This window comes from Procambarus clarkii, chromosome 52 (genome assembly GCF_040958095.1).
Source record: "Procambarus clarkii isolate CNS0578487 chromosome 52, FALCON_Pclarkii_2.0, whole genome shotgun sequence".
In the NCBI taxonomy this organism is placed as follows: Eukaryota; Metazoa; Arthropoda; class Malacostraca; order Decapoda; family Cambaridae; genus Procambarus; species Procambarus clarkii.
In genome coordinates this window covers 28,236,047-28,257,499 of record NC_091201.1, presented here as the reverse complement: position 1 = coordinate 28,257,499, position 21,453 = coordinate 28,236,047, and the positions used below count along the sequence as shown (strand labels likewise).

General features: G+C 36.3%; 1 protein-coding gene across 3 annotated transcripts; it reads right to left on the bottom strand.

Moving 5' to 3' along the window:
* Positions 1 to 21,392, bottom strand: Dip-B (Dipeptidase B). Of its 3 annotated transcripts, XM_069304556.1 has the most exons (12): positions 21,351 to 21,392; positions 20,939 to 21,086; positions 14,365 to 14,504; positions 12,273 to 12,414; positions 10,983 to 11,100; positions 9,397 to 9,497; positions 6,722 to 6,897; positions 5,922 to 6,145; positions 4,074 to 4,247; positions 3,331 to 3,489; positions 1,952 to 2,104; positions 1 to 526 (listed from the first exon to the last, which is right to left on the bottom strand). In XM_069304556.1, exons 2-12 carry the CDS (start codon positions 20,956 to 20,958, stop codon positions 392 to 394), a joined length of 1,542 nt encoding a protein of 513 aa, XP_069160657.1. In that variant the 5' UTR covers positions 20,959 to 21,086; positions 21,351 to 21,392; the 3' UTR covers positions 1 to 391. The 3 variants fall into 3 exon arrangements, with proteins under 3 accessions (XP_069160657.1, XP_045606701.2, XP_045606702.2); XM_045750745.2 differs by lacking the exon at positions 21,351 to 21,392 and having other exon boundaries at positions 20,939 to 21,092; XM_045750746.2 differs by lacking the exons at positions 20,939 to 21,086; positions 21,351 to 21,392 and adding an exon at positions 17,029 to 17,170.
* Between the last annotated feature and the right edge of the window lie 61 nt (positions 21,393 to 21,453).

Here is a 21,453-nt window from a genome sequence, read left to right as displayed (position 1 = left end):
CTATTTAAAAATTTTAATGTTAAAATTTTACATTCTAGTGCATTGTATAATACTTTAATTCTATTCTCAAGTTGAGCAGCAGCATAAGTATTGGAAAATAGAACAATATAAAAGTTTAGAAAAATAAGCATTATACTGTACTGTACTTTAAAATGGACCGAGTTCAAAGTCTCTGGATATCACAGCTGCATTCTAAGACTTAGGTCTACTATTTGACACATTGTAATGCCAATATAATAAATACTAAGAAAATTTAAGTACTGTGCAGAAAAAAGTCAATACTGTATTAAATTTGTGTAAAGCTTATCATTTGACTACTACTGTGCATTTTTGGGAATTTTTCTTGCCACTTACCATATCTCCCTTCTTCAATTATAATACAACACACAAATCAGAAGGCACTAGGTATGAACGCTTTGGCTAATGCAAGAATTGGAGCACCTGTGGGAAAACCAGGAAATGGTCCTGATGAACCTGCAATATCCACATGGGAATATTTTAGTGGCTGACTGCTGTCCTTGCCATGCTGAAATGAAACAAGGTACATGACTGTTAATGGAATTATTATTAAGTAAAACAGTACTTTATGGGTAAATTATGTTATGATTCGTGTGCAAAAACTATTTTGGCAGCTTTCTTCATACCATGTCTTATCTTTCAAGCATTCTAGACATGACCATTACAACAATTCAGTCTTGCAATTTGAAAAATTCTTATTTCTTTTACTGTACTGTACTTCTATTTATCTCTACAATGTATAGTGTACTATACATTATGGTAGACAGTACTCAAATAAGCTTAGTTTTCCCCTCCCTGTAAGAATACAAGTGCTATATTTAAATCGGCTCTAAGATAAAACGGGCAAAATATTTCAACTTGTGTTTAAGACTCGTCAGCAAACCTTTTGATAATTTTTGATTGTCCTAAATGGTTAAGGGCCTGCCTGTTTGCTAAGTACTATGTAATGCAAAAAGTTTCACTTTTGCAACATGCCATGTGCATGTTGCTGTTTAATATCAGGAGAGTAAAGTCTAGTTTTAATTAATGTACAGATGAATAAACGTTTCAAGAGAATTCTACATAAAATAAGAATACTTTACTAATGTATACTTGCATCCATAGTATCTAACCCCTTCAACTGTGTGACAACCTGGGATGCTCTTGCCAATTATCCATACTGATTACGATACTCACAGCACTAGGCAGACAGCCACAGTTTGGTGCATCTATTCATTATGAAATGGGACCGCATGTTCTTTTAGAAAATGATTCACATTCAAGATTTAGTGACAAGGATTCTGCTGATAATAGCAGTGTTGTGGCTAGTTAGGAATGTGCACAGTATATCTGGAAGCACTGCTTTGCTTGGTGTTGCCAGCAAGCAACTAGCTTGTCACTATGCTCTGCTTGGATTATGAGATTACCACACCCACAGAACTCTTAGTGATTCATAATGGTGTATAAAATGTATGTTTATATAGCATGTGTATATAGTGGAATACAGCAAAAACAGTATGTTGTATTGTTTTTGTTTTTACTGTAATAGGGTGTGCATATTATTGACACCAATATAAAAAAAATTATGGAACACTGAAATGTTCACTTATATGTTTCTCAAATGACACCCTCTTAATATTACTGTAAAAAACAAAACAGAAAAAACAACAATTGGTAACATTTTTACATACAGTAGTTATTTCAATATCTTCATGGCAACTCCCACTCAATGCCTGGCCCAGGGCAATTGCTCCATGAACAGCCAAATGGAAGTCAAATTGTATTTTTATTTTCTTGTGATCATTTTAACAATATTAAAAGTTTTTTTTTTTTTTTTTTTTTTTGGACAGCAATGGTCATGAAAATTAGAGTGAGCAGTGCAGGGATTAAGTATTTTTGGTGCCGAGTTACTCTGTGCATTTTTATTGAGAAAAGAATCTTTACAACAACTAACCTTGTCAAGACCTGATGCCATTACAAGAAATGCAGCGGGAGTCTGGTGTCCACGAGGTGTGCGTGACGAGGGTAAATTGTTACACTGGAGTACATCTTCATATACACTTTTACCACAGTGAAAGTCGTAATCCTCACGCCGGATGGATGAAATCTGCAGGAACATTATATTTACCCTTGGTGTATATTGCTTTGATTTTAACCTGCAACAAAATATCTCAATATGAAATTATTTACATTGATTATGTCAAGTGGAGGCAATAATATAACATTAGTCAATATGATATACAGAAGACCTAAGGATGGGTGGGTTTAGGTGGGTAGGCAGGCATGGGTGGGTTCAGGTGAGTACTTACCTAGTTGTGCGTGCGGGGATTGAGCTCTGGCTCTTTGGTCCCGCCTCTCAACTGTCAATCAATCATCAGGTGGTGCACTGGGATACTAGTGCATAGTTAACATTTGGCAAACTATAATTTCCCTTATTTCAACTTTTTCTCTTTCATTAATTAAGATATGTTAATTAATTAAGATATGGTATAATAGTTTTCAGTTATGTGGTTAGTTTTTAAGCTCCATGCTGTTCTTCCCTCTCTCTCTCTCGAGTCACCACATTCTCTCAAGTGTGAGAGAATGGTGGTCACTCCATCAGCCCAATCATGGGCTCAACTTGGACCCTTTTGCATATTTTAATACTACGCCCCCCTTAAAATGCTCCTGATCTCCACAGAGCAGGTATGGGGAGCTACAGACGCTGTCCAAAAAAAAGTTTCCTAACATTCAGTGCTCGAACTTGAGGCTGGCCCTCAGTAGCTTCCTGGTGTCTCTGAGGTCAAAGGAACTTTAAAGATCAATGTCAGAATGAGGATCAGAAGTGGAAAAGCAAAGGCCAAAGTCAATTAAATTATGTTTGTGTTGAGAAAGACAAGACAGCATTGAAATTTAATGTTTAACTTGGTATAATGGAGATCATAGATAGATTAGCAGTGACTTGAGCAATGATAGTTGGAAGACTACACAAATTATTTGATACAAAAGGAGAAAGACCACATTGACATTTATAAACAATAAGGACATTGTCAACCCGGGAATTTTGTAAAAAGACCAAACTGTTGAAGCAAGAATGGCCATGTTTATGAAAGGGTAATCTCAAGAGAGTTTATTCATTCTTGCTTTATCTGTCTTAAGTATCTTAAAACAACCAGATTTGGCTTCTTAAATACTGCCTTGTGGAATAAATGATGACTTGCTCTCAATGTATTAAATAAAACACTATTATACTTTTTATTACTGCATCAGAACAATTTTCCCCAAAAATACTAAAATCAAAGATCTAATACCACAATTATGTTTACATTACCGTTACATGCCTCACTTGCTTACCTCAAATGGATCAGCAACTTCTTCTCCAGCAGCCTGTAATGTCTGAGCCATACTGGATAAGTGAGCTGGGCCATTGTCCATTATAGCTGAATAAGCTTCACCATGTGCTAAGACACAGTGGCCAGTGAGTGTTGCAATCGTCATTAGATATGGATTTACCTGAAACATTTTAGAAAATAATGCTGTCTTATAATATTAACAAACATTTGGAGCAGAAGCTTATTACTGGAATAATATCCCTCAAATCCTACCCATTCACCAAGTTTCAACTGGTCCTAAAAATGGGCTCCAGGGGGACATACTGATTAATCTGAATAAGGTCTTCCTTTTATTATCATTTTAGTGACTGAAGTTTAAATTATATATAAGTAGGTATTCTCGAGACTACTAAAATTCCACTGAAAGATTGCAAGAAATAAACGGAAAAACCAAACAAGCTTGCAGGCGATAAGTCACAATAACGTGGCTGAAGTATGTTGACCAGATCGACTTGAGAATGGTCCAGGACGGACCGAAACGTTGTCGTCCCTTCAACTTCTAGTGTGTGGTCTGGTCAACAAACAAGCTTGATAGCTGTTCAATAAACTGATACAGAATTTGCAACTTAAAAATTAAACATGTAATGTCAGACATTTATTAGCCAACAAAATGCTTAAAATCAAACATGATTGTAAATATTAAGTTAAAATGAGCCCCAAAATTGGATGAACAACTCCAAACATCTTTATGATTATTTCTCTTACTTCTTTGATACCCATTTCCTTCATATGACACAAAACATCAGCCATAGCCATTCGCCCTTCTGCATCAGTGTTTCCAACCCGTACACGTACTCCAGCACGGGAAGTGATGATTTCATCTGCTACATAGCAGTCTGATCCCACACTGTTTCGTACCATTGCCATGGCACCAATCACCTGAATTAAGATAAACAAGACCAATTTAGAATGAGGAGGATATACTTTGTAGCTCTGAACATATTTTTATACATAAAAATATTTTCATAGCAAATTGATACATATAATTAAAGTACCAGTGAATGCTGATTTAAGTGAGAATGTATGCTAAGGCTAAAGAAGTAATACAAGATGTTTAAGAATTCTTAAACAGTCTTCCTGACTTGGTGTCATCTTTTGATAATCATTTACTCTTCAACTCACATCAGTGGAGGGAGGATGAGTGGGCAGGCAGATGTTGAGTAAGCAAGCAGGCATTAAAAAAGGTGGGTGACTATTAGGGCAGGCAGGTGGAAGAGTGGGTGACATAGGGAAGGCAGGCATAAAAGAGGGAGAGTGGGTGTTGGTGTGGACAGGTAACAAGGCAGGTGGGAATGCCCACTTGCTCTCACCTCTCATCTGTATTAATATAGAGCTGCCTATAACTGTTCAGATCCTTGACTTCAATACCATTAACATTAATTATTCAAGTATTTTTACACCTTCACAAAGACTTGTGTACATACTTACCATCCAATATTTACCAAATGAATAAAAACAAAAAATATGATGAAAGCTAGAATAAACTGTTATAGGAAAGGTAATAAATTTTAGGCACATGTCAACAGCATACAAATGAAATGCTGGTTGGTACGATCACCACATAACTGCCAGCTGTGTTCTGGCTTAACAAGGTTAGCTCATGTATGTCATAACATTTATATACTGGCTCATATACAGTAATTTGAAAATGTATACTGTAATGTGTTTTTATTAATAAAATGTTTATTTATATAAAAATAGCAAATCAATTTCAGAAAATAGTGAAGAGGTTGTTAAAAGCAATCAGGCACCAACATTAATGAAATGCCAGCATGAACTTTTTGCCTAGTTTTTTCTGTAAATATTTTTATTCAGAACTTATCCGTACATTATTGGCAATATTGTACAAATAAAGAGATGAAAAGAAAAAAATTAACGTCAAAATGAGAAATAACCTTTCATGACTTGCCTCCATGTTATACAAATCATCTAAAAATTATAAAAAATTTGAACCAGCCAGTTAAGTGTCCACAACTGCTGCCATGCAGTACAGTCCTGCTGGTTCAGTTATGGCTGTAGCAGTGTTACAAGGAATAAACAGATTTCATTAATACCACAAAAAGTTTAAACTTTAAAGACTATCAACAAAGGTGCACTAACTGCAAAGTTACATTAGGGGTGTGGTGTTAACCTGGCTACTATTTATAATTTTGTTTACAATTTCCTACCTTTCAGGCTTTGACAGCTCTATTGTTTATGATTTATAAATATGTAAATAAATACATACATACATAAAGTAACTGCACTCTGTTGATAAACTAGAATGTACTAAAGCTCTGTTCATTAAAAAAATTAAACAATAACTACCTTGCAATATATTATTTTGGTTGCATTGTTGCCGTCTGTATATGATGAGCATCAAAAGGATCAATTTCTATAACATTATATGGTTGGTTTTAATTTTGAGTGTGACAAGAAATTAAGCTTTCACTCCAAATCCAAAAACTGAATACATTGTATCAGTGCAAGAAAGCAATATAATGCATCTCTATAATAGGCTATAAGGCATATTTTATTATTCCCTGCCACAGCTAGAATAGAAGCAACCATTACCTTTAAATTTGGTGGCTGAAGCTTGGCAAGAATCTGCATGAATCCAGCCACAGCAGCTGCTCCACATTTGTCTCTGTGCATGCCAGCCATTACACCTCCAGCTTTGATGTCGGCTCCACCAGTGTCATATGTTACACCCTTACCAACCAACATGAGAGTACGTTCAATTGGCCCAACACCTTCATAAGTTAGGTAGATCACACGGCCCCGGTGACGTAGTACACCTGTCAATCCAAGTTCAGCAAGATCATTCCAGCACACTACTATATGAGATTAAAGTGCTAAATACAAATGCATAAACTACTAAACTACAAACTACAAAATTTGGACAGGACTTTGCAATTTAAGCCCTGTCCAAATTGGTTGGGATGGATGGGTGCATTCATGCATGCTGAATGGCATTTGTTGTCGAAGCATATTCTTTTAAATGAATGCAGTGAGATGTAAAACCCAATTACTTGCCTAGCCAGGTCATTGTTTTATATATACTGTATTGTATTTATATATACTGCTCTTTATGGTTCACTCAACACTTTTTAGTGTCACTAGTAGGTCAAAATGGTCTATATAATACAATAACATTAAATTTTGGATTTTTAAGATTACACTGTATATTACACTGTACTGTACTAAAACAAAATCCATCTTAATAATGTACATATAAATAAAATTAAACCAGTTTTTTCTTAAAATGTTACAAATGTAGCACATTAAAAATGCTACAAATTATACAATTCCATTCTGTTATTTACAAAATAATTTCCATAGCTTGAGAAGAACAATACTTTTGTCTGACATACCTTTGGCACACCTATTGACAGCAGAGAATAAGGGGTATTCTTTACAGAGCTTAGCATCATCAGACACAACCTCCATTGACACATTGGTTCCTTGGAATACATTCCTCACATACTCCTCAACCCTAGGTGGTGCCATGCGTTCAGGATCTGATCCCCCAATATCTCGTGCCACTGTCCTGAAAAGAAAAAAAAGCAGCATACAAGTTTAATAATATATAAGAATAATAAGAGGTAATAAGAATACCTTTAAAATGCTTCAAGTTTATTAAAAAAATTGTTTTTAAAATAATGGTTGCAACAGTCAAAAGATTAATATAATTTCAACATTATCAATTTCATATACAGTGGGGCCTCGACTTACGATGGTAATCCATTCCCAGGGACGGATTGCAAGTCGAAATATTGTAAGTCGAAGCGATTTTTCCCATAAGAAATAAAAGGAATCGAATTAATCCATTCCCCACCCTCCAAAATATTAACTTACAAATACATTTTATACTGAATACAATATTTTTTCTAACTACAATACAGTATATATGTTTATCTTACCTTTATGGAGGACTCATGATGCGTATGGAAGATGGTGAGGAGGGGGGGAGGAGAGGAGGAGAGGTGTTACTGTTACCCTTCCATTATAGCATCAGGCAGTGATGACTTCTCTGGGGTACACACTCTCTTACGTTTTGCCTGCATACCACTAGGACCTGGTTGTGATTCACTGCTTGTTTGTCTCACTAAAAATCTTTCCAGAGATTTTTGTTTTCCATATGTTTTAATTTTTGTCTGTAGTGAGGCATCACAGTGTCATTAAAAGGTTAAGGCAACGGCCTACTGCACAGTGATTTGGGCGAGTCATTTCAGCAAAAGTTTGCAATTCTTCCCATGCTGCACACATTTTCTCAATTAATGAGGATGGGACATTCTGTACTGTCTCCTCCCCTGAAGAAATTTCCTCAGTTGTCTCTTGTTGCTGCTCCTTGTGAAGTTCTTTGGTGGTCAGTTCTTCGCTGTGTTCCTCCACCAGCTCGCAACACTAGGAATGCCACTTCTTTTTCTAAATTTCTCAAACCATCCCCTGCTCGCCTTAAACTCTTTCGCATTTGCATCACTCGTTCCAGGGGTTTTCTTTAAAAGGTCTTCATGTAATTTCCTTGCTTTTTCACAAATGATGGCCTCTGAAACTATCACCCGCTAACTCCTTGCTGTGTATCCAAATTAATAATAACTGCTCAACATCCTCAAGTGTTTGTGTTCTATGTTTTGTGATTATTGATACACCTTTTGCCACTTTAGCACTCAATGTTTTTTTTTCCTTAGCCAGTATGGTGGATATTGTTGACTGAGATTTGTTGTACTGCCTAGCTAGTTCAACAACCCGCACACCATCTTCATATTTATGAATGATCTCCTGTTTTTGCTCTATGGTTATCCTTACATGGGTTTTCATATGTTGAACCTTACCACTGACTTTCTTGGAACCCATATATATAATAATTACACGATATATAATAATTACTTTTATGTCCAAAATGCAAAAAATCACCACAAAAACAGAATTTCTTATAGGCGTGATTGTCACTAAGCTGTAGTAAACCGAGGCAGGGCAGGTCGGCCCGCGTGACCGGGACCCACGCGCTCAGTCGACCCGAACGTGTACCAACAAATATCGTTAGTCGATGACACCATCGGATGTCGAGTCGCATTTTTAAATCAAATTTACATCGTAACTCGAAATTATCGTAAGTTGGGGCAATCGTAAGTCGAGGTGCCACTGTATATCTGTTGCACTTGTCCATAACAAAAATCAAGCACAACTTTTCCAGCTTAATAACGAGTCGCAGATAATATGTTCTAAAGTACAATCGTATAGACAAATTTTTAGTGAGACAAACAAGCGGTGAACCACAACTAGGTCCTAGTGGTATGCAGGCAAAATGTAGGAGTGTGTACCCCAGAGAAATCATCACTGCTTGATGTTGTAATGCAAGGGGACTCCCCTTCCAAACAGTAACACCTCTCCTCCTCATCACCATCTTCCACATGTCATCAAGAGTCCTCCATATAGGCAAGATAAACATATGTATGGTATTGTAGTTATAGAAAAAAAATTGTATTCAGTATAAAATGTATTTTTAAGTTAATATTTTTTGGGGGGTGTAATGGATTAATTCAATTCCCTTTATTTCTTATGGGAAAAATCGCTTCGACTTACGATACGTCTCTGGGAACGGATTACCATCGTAAATCTGTATATATATACTGATATATATATATATATATATATATATATATATATATATATATATATATATATATATATATATATATACTGATATATATATATATATATATATATATATATATATATATATATATATATATATATATATATATATATATATATATATATAATTTCAAAAAAAAAAAAAAAAAAAAAAAAAAATTATATATATATATATATATAATAAACAAAAATTACAATTGGTAAAATTAATTAAGAACTGAAAATGCAGTCAAGTTCAAGTAAATAAAATTCTGTTAAAGTCTTATGGAAATATATTTTTTTAAATAAAATAATGAAATATTCAGCAAGAAGATAATAATGTGAAAGGGTCAGTCACAGGTGTCGTACAGTAGCTGTAAGCAGCAAAATTAAATAAATAACTAATACTTACTTTCCACTCTCCAAGGCAAGGGCTAATTGAACCATTTTGTTGTCACCTAAAAAGCCCAGTGAAGAAACTGTTGATGCTTTCTCAGGTACATCCTCTCTTATCTAAAAAAGAAAAGTAAATACAGTAAATACATACATTCATACATACAGACAGGGTAGATAAAGATAAACTATTTATCATGGGTGGTATGCTAACAAGGGGACACAGATGGAAACTTAGTACTGTATACAAATGAGCCACAGGGACATTAGAAAGAACTTTTTCAGTGTCAGGGTAGTTAACAAATGGAAAGAATTAGGATGTGATGTGATAGAATCTGACTCCACACACAGTTTTAAATGTAGATATGATAGAGCCCAATGGGCTCAGGAACCTGTACACCAGTTAATCGACGATCGAGAGACGGGACCAAAGAGCCGAAGCTCAACCCCCGCAAGCACAACTCGGCGAGTACATACATTTATTTATTTTACAGTATTAACAGTAAGAGCTGGAATTGTTTCAAGTAAGTACTATAAAAAACAGGTTCAGTCAGGCAATCAGAAACAATACATTACCAAAGAAGAATAAAAACAAGTCTACTAGTGTCCCAAGGACCTGTGTTTGAATTGTGAAGTGTATGTATAATTATAAATAACAAGGCTTAGTGGAAGCAGTTTGTTAAGAGAGAATGATTGCCATTTTATTGATGGTAATTCACACTGAGCACTTTACACCTAGTCTATGAAGCAAATGCAATATTCCTGTGAATGATTTGCTATTCTGATGGTGGTGGGGTTTGCTTTCCATGATGCTGCCCAGTGGTAATATATGTGCATTGATATATAATACTTTTACTCATCTTTTTCCTAAATTATTATTCCATCTCCTGTTAGCAAATGGCTTCACATCCCATGAAAGTGGGAATTAGGGAAATGATGTTCATTATGAAGGTAGACAACACCACAAGGGCAAAGGTATGTGCATAATGAGTTATTAATGGAAAGGGATATTACATGTGAAGAGGCATTAGGAGACTGACTGGATAAATCTGAAAGGAAAGGTATGTATGGGGTGTACAGGGTAATTACACACATTTCAATGCAGATGATATGCAGCCATTCTCCTAATGCCTGTATCTATAATGTCTATCCAAGTACATGCACGTACATGGCCATACCTATCATGTCGGTTGAAGAAGGAAGCAAAGGAAATTATGAGGAGAAAGCACAAAGTCAGGATGACTATATAGCACTTGGAAAGGCTACAAGAGCAGAATAAGAGCTGGGATAGAGAAGAGTGAAGAAATGATGCCCCATCACTTTGACCATCAGGGATCAAATGCCAACCTGCAGGGAGTGAAGTTGTCGCTCTACTGACTAGTCCAAGTCGATGGAAGAATGAACAAAAAATTACGAAATCCTTTGTGTTCAAGAATTTATTCAGTTACTGAAATAAAAGGGGCTGCACTTTGTCATCATTACTTCACGTATAGTTTCACTACAGTTTACAATATATGAATTAAACACAAGTAATAAACTGATAGCTGAATTGAAGTATATTAGTAGAGAAATTTAATGGAATTCAGAGAAAATACAGATTCATACCTCAAGTGGAACATAAAGAGCGTGAAGAGCCCCAAGTAACGTAACAAGATCAGCATGAGGGAAGCTCTGGTCTGGGGCACGTACAAGTAGTGGACGTTTCATCCCAACTTTTAAACCTCTGCAGAAACAAAAGAGAATTTAAGTTAATTGTATAAAATATAGTTACAGAACAGCACATCACTTTTTTTTATACAAAAATAATCAATAAAATACAAAAATCAATGAAAGCAAAGAAATTTTAAAAATATCATAGAGCATAAGGTTTTTATAGCAGGTGACTATTTTGTGGAGTAGATACCTTGACAAGAGATTATACTACACAGTCTACTTGTTACTTAATACAGTGGAATGTTAATAACCTGCACTTCAACTAACACTAGCAGTCTGTCTTCTGGGCCTACGCTGGAGCGTACATATTCCATCTTGTTTGGGCTCTGCAGAGGTATGCGTACAAATGTTTATCTTTTTACGTCCTATAGGACAGTGCTCAGCAAAGTCTGTTCACAACAACAAAAAACTTGTAACTATAGTACACAAACCGTAGAAGAGAACGTGTGGAAAGTGGCATCCCATTTGCTTCCTCCTGTTTTTCAAATAACCAACAATTACCTAGTGCTGCATGCAGAACCAAAATAATACTTGCAAATGGTAGGAAAAGCCAAACCACTCCAAAGTCAAAGCACACTGTGTCAGGGAAGGCTAAAACAGGCTGGCACTGCTCACATAACACCATGAGGTATCAAGCACTTTACATGCCCCAAGAATCTCTTTTTTTTTCTCCCCTACAAGAAACATAAAAACCAACTACAGTACTCCCTTTCGATAACTAATAACACAAAACTAATTTTCACCGTATGACAACAAATTACCACACTGGTATATAATTAGTACTATAAGAGCTTGGTAATCCAAACCTGGGGTAACCCCAAATGAATTTGCATTCGAGTTTCTTGAATTTTTAACCAAAACAGAAATTCAAGTTAAAAGGTTAAATGCTTTGTTTTCGAGTAAATGGCAGAAGCAACCAGGTAAACGATAAGTTTTTCCATGTGGAAATACAAATTTCTGAATGTTGGTTGTGGTACAAAGAACTGCAAATCTGTTCATTTTTAGAATATTCAAGTAAGACATTTGTCTATTTCTAAGTCAAATGCTCATCTAACTTGAATGTGGATGGCCCCTTTTGATTTGGATTAACAAAAGTAGACAGTAATTACTAAATATTTGTAACCTTCTAGCAAAGCATGTATACATTTGTTACTAGGAAGTCATGCATATCCTAGAACTAACCTTTTTATCCCGGATTCAGCTGCATCTGCAAACCTTCGCACATCATCATAATCACGGGTAAGAGGCCCAGTTGGTGCATACACAAGGCGATTAGCTGGAACATTTACTTTCACGCAAGCACCATCTTTTACCAAGGATTCATCTAAAGGAAGAAAATAAAATTTTATCAGTTCTCAGTCATGAATGCTATCAATATCTAATACTGTTAACAAATGTCTTTTTTACCAATTAAGCAGTACTATAATGGTCAAATATTTTCTTAAAAACACACAAACATAACACAAATTTCTTATACAGTACTGTACTAAGTTATAATGCAATATACAGTGAAAAATGTAAAGCAAACTGGTCTTGTAATCGAGGAAGATGTAAACATTCCCTTATGTCAGCATATCTCAGGATACAAAGACCATGAAGAATTATTGTAAATTCAACTCTTCACCTTTACATGATACCAATATGAATACTGTATTTATAAGAGTGAAGTGTCTTTTTATTCATGTACTGTATTGTATGTTTTACTGATATAGTATAATGTACCAGTCAGGAACAGAAAGCCTGCCAAGTTTATCTAGGCTCCTTAGCCAGTGACAAGGCTGTCTGTGTAGGCATCCATCCAATTACTGGCCAGGCCCAACATCAATCAGTGACCTGATTAATCAAGTGACATTTTGTGTACTTTGCCCACATTAAAATTTAAAGCAAATGTAGAAACTTCAGTATAGTACTTTTAATAACAACACCTTGCAGTACAAATAACATTAAGTACCTATACAGTATGGGTATTCTTAAGCAAGTACAGGACAGTAATTCTCAAAAGAAGGCACTAAGCTGCGATGACTATTGAACACTGAATACAGATATTATTAATACAAATACCTACCACTTTGAAAATTAGCCAATTGACGTAGTAAACCAAATACCAAGTCTTGCATTATTTTATACTGTATTCCATATACGGATACTGCCTTATTTCCAGGTACAGTATTGTACCAACAAATTCTTCGATGCTATAAAAAGCATGCCCTGATACAGGTGCTGTACTTCATTTTTTGTTTTAGATGTTAGAACTTTAAGACATGGCTTCTCAAGATCTCAGGGTATGTAATCAATGAGAGAAAGTTACTAACAATTGCAATAATCATAACTATTCCTGCAGAGTACACCAAATTTAACTGTTAAAAAAAAATATCCAAAAGAACTATGGTGCAGTTTGGGCAAGATGCCTTACATTCCAATCATGTTAACTCTGAAACTATGAATACATTGTATATCCAAGAATATGGTTTAGAAGAGTTGAATACCTCCCTGCAGAGTACAAAAGTACTTATCCTTAAGGGAAAGGGAGATATTACTGTTTATTAACCTTTACCAATGTTCTGCCAGCAGTTACAGTAATAAATTAATCAGCATATTGTATTCAGGGGAAAATCAATAGTATAGTGTGGGAGGGAAAGCTCCAATACTCCTAACAGGGGTAGGAAGCCATTTGCTCCTATAGGCTATCTGCAGTATAGATTTAAATTTTAGATACTGTGCTTAATGCAAAAATTTGACATTTCACCTCAATTTTTTAAATTCCATGTGTATGCCTACTGGCATTAATAATTCATTGTGTCCAGGGGAACAGGCAGCCAGTGTACATATATATGTTAAATTGTATATCGAGGTCCCCAACCCCCACAAGGTCAAATAGTGACCCTACCCAGAATGCAACCACACAACAAGGTGACTAACTCCTGGGTTAGTATATTTGCTGCTAGGTGAACAGATGCATTAGGCAATAGGAAGAGCATCTAACCATTTCTGTCCTGTCTGAGATTCAAACCTGGAATTCTCAATAGAGTCAAGAACTAACCCGACTGCATTACATGTTACCTACATCACAGCTGTGTACAATGTTATGATATTGTACGAAACAATTTTATAGGGCATTATAAACTTTATGATAGACATGTGGACTTATAAATTCCTATCATTATACTCATCACTCTAGGAAAAAAACAGTATAGGTAAAAACTTCAATTCCCTACCCTTAGTTAATTTTGTTACTGTATTACAATGCACAAGCCTTAGGATAAGATGATCTCACCAAATTCAGCTTGAGCTTTAAGGGGAGCCAGAAGGTTGTCCAAAGCCCCTGTAAGTTTATCCAGGGAGTCTGTCACCAGGATAATGCCATCATATCCAGATGCGGATGAAGATGTTTCCACCTTCACATCACATGGAACTCTAGAAATCAAAGAATTATTTTTAAAAATTTTCCTAAACAGTTAATGCCTTTAAATTATCACTCATAGGGTTTCCTGACAAGCCAGTTTGGTTATCCTCTTCCGCCAATTCTGGGTATTGAATTACAGTATTGTACTGTACTTTATAGTACTGTACTGTGGGTTTTCTTCCACTGCTACAGAATTAGAAACAAATAGGACACTGGGATTTATTTCTAGAAGCATTAACAATGAGACATCTAATATTATTCTTCAGCTTTATCTTGTTCTTGTTATCTTGCCCCCATTAGACCTCATTTAGATTATACAATTCAGTTTTGATCTGTACTATAGAATGAACATTATTTACTTTAATGCATACATAGAAGAATGACACTTAATCCCAGAAATTAGAAACCTTCCACATGAAGAGATCAACTAAAAAGCTTAATTTACATTTTTTTTTTTTTTTGAGATATATACAAGAGTTGTTACATTCTTGTACAGCCACTAGTACGCGTAGCGTTTCGGGCAAGTCCTTAATCCTATGGTCCCTGGAATACGATCCCCTGCCGCGAAGAATCGTTTTTTCATCCAAGTACACATTTTACTGTTGCGTTAAACAGAGGCTACAGTTAAGGAATTGCGCCCAGTAAATCCTCCCCGGCCAGGATACGAACCCATGACATAGCGCTCGCGGAACGCCAGGCGAGTGTCTTACCACTACACCACGGAGACTGCTCTACACCACGGAGACTGCTAGAAACTTTTCTAGAAACACGAAATGTAAGGGCAGGGCCAAAGGGCCTAGCCCTTCACCCAGCACCAGGGGGCCCACTAGTACATTTTTTATATCATAAAATCAGCTCTGAATGTTATGAAATACCAATTTCTGGGTGTGCCCTGGTGGCTCCCTGAAGCTACTACAAGACAGCCACTTGGTTTGCAAACTTAAGTTATTCAAAAGTTCCAGTTTCACAATCGGGGTTGAAGTTTCACGCTTCACAAACTAAGTTCGGGAAGCAAGGAAGCGGTATACCAGGCCTCGCACCAGCCCGGGGTGGGAGATGGCCTTGTATGCCCACTGAATGTGTCAGGCACCACCACTCTAGTGCCTTCTACTCTGTGGCTTCACAGATTCACAACCCATTGTTCCCATTGTTTTGATTTGTCACGAGGCTGGGGTGTTCATTCTGTGACTTTGTTGGACATATCTGCACAATCAAGGAACATCCGTGCACCATGTTGGCTTCATATACACGCATTGTGTCAGTGATGGCTGACTGATGGGTGGATTGGTGGGCAGAGTGGGCAGGCGGGCGGGGAGGGTGGGTGGGGGGTGGAAACAGAATGGCTGGCAGGCAGGACTGACAGGCAGGGTTAGCAGGTGGGTGGGCGGAACGGGATGGGTGGGCTAGCTAACAATCAGGTGGGCGGGTAGGCTGGCTGTGTGGGCAGTTTTGGGTGGGTAGATAGGTGGATGGATTGGTGGCCAGCTGGAAGACAGGCGGAGTGGGAAGGTGCATGGACAGGGAGGATGGCTGGGTTGGTGGACTGGCTGGGTGAGTGGGCAGGCAAGCGGACAGGCAGTGTGGATAGATAGATATGTTGGTGACTGGCGAGTAGGCTGGGTAGATTGCAATCCCCTCTAAAATACGTTATATGGAGGTCTAAATTTACAGAATGCAGGGTAAAGTGAAATCTAGATGTAATTGGAGCCAGACTGTATCTGATCTTTCAAGGTGCAAATTTTATCAAACTTCTACAGTTTTTCACAACCAAACATTTTGGGAATTTGTTTTGCTATGAATAATGATAAATATACAGTAATATATACATACATAATCCTCTATAAGTAAATAATGCTTAATATGAAAATATAAATTACAAAAACTTTGCTAACAAAAAATGAAAAAATGGTGGGTCAAAATCAGTCCACTTTATTAAGGTTGCCCCAGCGGGCATAATATCCAAAGCAACACCAATTCAATGCCTGAATCAATGTTGAATTAACACCACTCTTGGATACTGTGCTCAATGGGTTAACAATCTGGGCCCACTGATACATATTATTAATGGTTTTGTATAGCAAATTCATTCTGTCCCACCGAAGGTTCCATTCTATTGAGGTTCCACTATACTGTATTCTGCATCCATTAAGCATCACGCTTAGTATTGTTGCTGCATTTGAATATCATTCAACCATGTTATAGAGTAAAATATAGTACTGAACATATTTATACTTTATCTTTATTTATGGTGCAAAACATTTTGCAACCATGTTGGTGTACATTGGAAAAGTATATTCTCACAAAGTACAACACAAGAGTGTATACAACAGTGCAGTATTAAATAGCTAGGAAAGAATTAAACATATTCAAGAATAATTTCACTATGGCATTTGATGCTTAAACCATTTTTAATTATTTCGTAGTCATTATTGTGAGTCTTCACACAAATATTTAGGACATACACTACTGTATTAAAGCATCATCATCAGAAAGAAGTCCTATTGGTCATCAAATACTGTAAATGATGAACAATACCTTTTGTTAGCCATGATGAGTGTGAGAGGTAGGCAGACACTGGTGGGAGTGTGGCCTGGAGATAACTAGTGCACCAGCCTTGACCTCCCTCCCTGCCTGACGACAACCACCCAGTTGCCACCTACTACACCCCTTACTAATTACATCTCTTATTACACTAAGCACTGGAATACATTACCTGGGTAATGTTTTTGTTTCTAAATTTAAAATCTATAAAGGATATAATATCTTGCTTGGTAGAAAATTAAATGTGAAAGCAAACAAACTGTCCAACTATCAAATTACATAATGTAAGAAATATATAGCAGTTTGTTAAAACTTAATGAATTTTTTTATTCTTAGCAATTGAAAAATACAGTGCCTGCTACTGTATCTTCAAAGTTATTCATAACCTTATCAACATTATTTAAATTTACACTTGGTTTAAGTCATGAAGTAGAAGAAAATTATTGTAAAATGATATGGCAACCTCACTTCCCACCATACAAGTGACGCAAACAGCTCTCAATCCCCAAGGATACAGGGAGGAATTCTGGAAGACAGCCATCTTCTTTATCTTCCCAGCATTAAAGGTCAAGTGTCTACCAAATCCTTGAATGCCTCAAATGTTTGTAATTAAATTGTATAATGAAACATTGTTTTTTGTATACTGTACATTAATTTATCAACCTAAAAACTATTATCACAAATCAGATTGAGTTGACATGATTAATTAGATCACCCATTCTAGTCACTTCAGGAAATTTTACCAAAGTAGTTAATGTTGAGAAAATCACCCTGTGGGAACAGGAATTTTACTATTAATACTTTGAGTGTCTTAATAAGCTTAGATTCAGGTAAGTTTTGCAAGTGAATTGTACAGAAACCCCATAGTTCTTGTGAAAAGAATGTCACAATAACCTGACAAAAAAAATACAACTCTCACATGTGAAGTAAAATGAGAGCAATAAAGTTTTGGTTTGTCCTGGACCCTAATAAAGTCTAAACTGAGTAAGAAAGGAACAGGAAACCATTATAAGGCAAGAGGTTAGGTGAGCCAAGAGTAGGCAAGATGGCAGTGGAAAAGTAACTCAATCAAACTGAGCTATAAGCAGCTTTCTGTGAGATGAAATAAAAACAAAGAAATCAGAGAAATGCAAAAAGTAAATAAACAAAAAATAATACAATCAAATTAGACATATCAAAAGATAAGGACTGAAGAGATAGAATGATAGCACAGAGGGGCAGATAGTCAAGTCAGATCATGCCCGAGATATATATATTATTATATACATATATTATACCGTATACTGTATATACAGTATATATATTTATTTATATACAAGAAGTACATTGGGTTTGTGAGAGTACATAACATTGATGTTCTTACATTCTTGCAAAACCACTAACACGCATAGCATTTCAGGTGCTATATTAAGAGTACTGTATTTAACTATGAACTGAGAAAGGCAAGAGACAATAGTAATAAAGCTAGGACTAAGGTTCTGGTTGGCAACAATGTTTATGAGAGTCGACTCAATAAGATTGTGAGCATTGTTCATGTCATCGAGTTTAACACTTTATGTGTTCTTTAATTCTGTCCTTAAGAGTATGGCCAGTTTCACCAAAGTTTTGGAAAGGACAAGAGGAACAGGAAATTTAAAAAATGCCAGAAGCAGCAATGTGATCAGGTTACTATTTCAGGTTACTGAGTGATTTTGTTAAAAAGGAAAGTTTTACACCAATAGAGCAAAGGTATTAATGAAATTTTATAGTTCAGATATAAAGGGAAGGCAAAGCACAGGGGTTCCTAATGTTGGAAGCAGGTTTAGGATGAAAATTTTTAGCTTGAGAGTAGGCACAGTTTATAAAATTTAGGGGATAGCCAAAGCAAGAGAAATTTCAGAATCAAGAAACTGAGGGTAATAGATGCATATGGCCCAGAAGAGAGGGAGACATGGTGTTTTCTGAACACTGTTAGCAGTTATTGCTCTATGACTAAGTTACTCCTCTTTCAGTTAAAACAGTTAACATTTGATTAACAAATACAGTGCAGAATTGCAATAAATACAAAACCGAATTATAATAGAATATAACACACCAAAAGAGATGGGAAATGAACAATTAGTAAAACAACCTCAGCTAATATACATGTAATCTAATCTTTACTTGTTCAAAAGCGAATGTGTTATCTGACTTGACAAGGAATTGCCATGTACTGTACTCAAGATCAATAGGGAAGAGGTGGTGTTAATTGTTTTAACCACCACAATTTATTATAGTTTACAAATTCAGCTAAGATGGAAATACACCATGTAAACATAAAAATATTTTATAATTTTGCATTTAATAATATAAATTTGAAACAATTTACAAGAATATGTATTTTACAATTCATTTTGTGTCAGGGGAACAGAAAGCCAGAGTGTATTCATACACGTTTGACTTTTATTGAGCCCCCCCCCCCCCCCAAGGACACATTACTGACCCCACCCAGGATGCAGCCACACAACAAGCTGACTAACTCCTGAGGATGTACATACTGCTATGTGAACAGACACATTAGGTGAAAGGAAATGTGCCCAACCATTTCTGACCTGCCTAAGATTCGAACCAGGAATTCTCGATTGTACATTGAGAACGAACCTGACTGTACTACCGGGACCCTTTTATATTTAAATATAAATTTCAATAAAATTACTTGGATAAATTGATTGTTAAACACTATGTATAAAATTAATTAAACGTATGAATTAAAACAAATATTTACTGTTGCCTTTCTAGTTGGCCATTTGGATATACTGTACAGGTATATGCATTCAAAATCAAATCAAATCGAATCAAATGTCAAATCAAATGTTTATTCAGGTAAAGTACATACATACAAGGTGAGATGCAAACATTGATGGATTTATAGATAGAGCTAGTACATACAATGCCTAAAGCCACTATTACGCAAAGCGTTTCGGGCAGGAAAACTAAGACTAAAACTTAATACTAATTGAGATTAAAGTATAAATTGTGTTGAGAAAATAAAAAAAAGGGGGGGGGGGAACATGGCAGAAAAATAGCAAATATACAATTTGGTCGACAAAGAGCATTGTTTAAAATAGTAGATATGGGTTGACATTTAGGGGTAAGGTAGGTTACATGGAGTTAATTAAGTAGTATTTAGTTTTTATCTTAAACTGGTTGAGAGAGGTACAGTCTTTTAACATGATTGGGAAGGTCATTCCACATTCTGGGTCCCTTGATTTGTAGAGCATTTCTAGTTTGATTTAGTCGTACTCTTGGAATATCAAATAGGTATTTGTTTCTGGTGTGATACCCACGAGTTCTGTTACAACCGTCTAGGAAGCTTTTAAGGTCAGGATTGATATTACAGTTCAGCATTTTATATATATAAAATACACATGAGAGGATGTGCAGAGGATTCATATATACTTTAGGCTTGTATCAAGGTTCTCCCCCAAGGAGGAACTACTGACCCTCCCCAGGATACAACCTCCCCAGCAGCAGTTCCTTAACTCCTGGGTAACTATTTACAGCTAAGTGAAGAGAGACATTAAGTGAAAGGAAACATGCCCAACCGTTTCTGTCCCACTTGGGAATCCCTGAATTCCAGATTGCATGTCGTGAACGATGTCATACGTGTCACTGGGATGGTCATGGGAAATTGGCTCTAATATACAAACTAAAACTGTTAATTTAACATTGCTTAAAAGTATGTGCTACCTCTGCAACTAGCTCATCAATCCTGTAAATTACTTGGCTAGACGAATATTGCTCTCCAGTTCCTGAGCTAATGTATCCCATACCTGAGTAGCCTTTTCCCACCTTGTACTCACAGGTGGAGTACAAGTACATAATACACTTAACACCTATATTACCTGCAGATATTATGCACTTCTCGCTCAATTTAAACAATTACCTGGGCGAGTCAGAACTCATGTTGGAGAGACGTGAGTGGATGAAACAACTGGTGGCGGCCACAGCTGCTCACACCTTCACTACAGAGGCTGCTCCACGACCCGTCCTCAGGCCAGGCTCCCTAGGGGACCCGTCATCCCCCATACACACTGGAAGGAAAGGAGGAAATGTATATGTTTATCTCTCAGATTGTTTGGTAATATGTTTATTGTTTGTGATGTGTGTCTATGTATGTATTAACACGATGTACTGAACGGGGTGAGAATAGCTTGAGCTACCTCATCCCTTTGTGTGTGTTTTACCTCAATAAACTTATTTCAGTTTCCATACACACTCATCAATTTTATTTATTTATTTATATCCTAGCGAAGTTAATAAGTTAGTTTAATTAATATATTTTGCACCGTCCTCACAGTAAATCCATTACAATCAGTCTCCGTGGTGTAGTGGTAAGACACTCGCCTGGCGATGCGCGAGCGCTATGTCATGGGTTCGTATCCTGGCCGGGGAGGATTT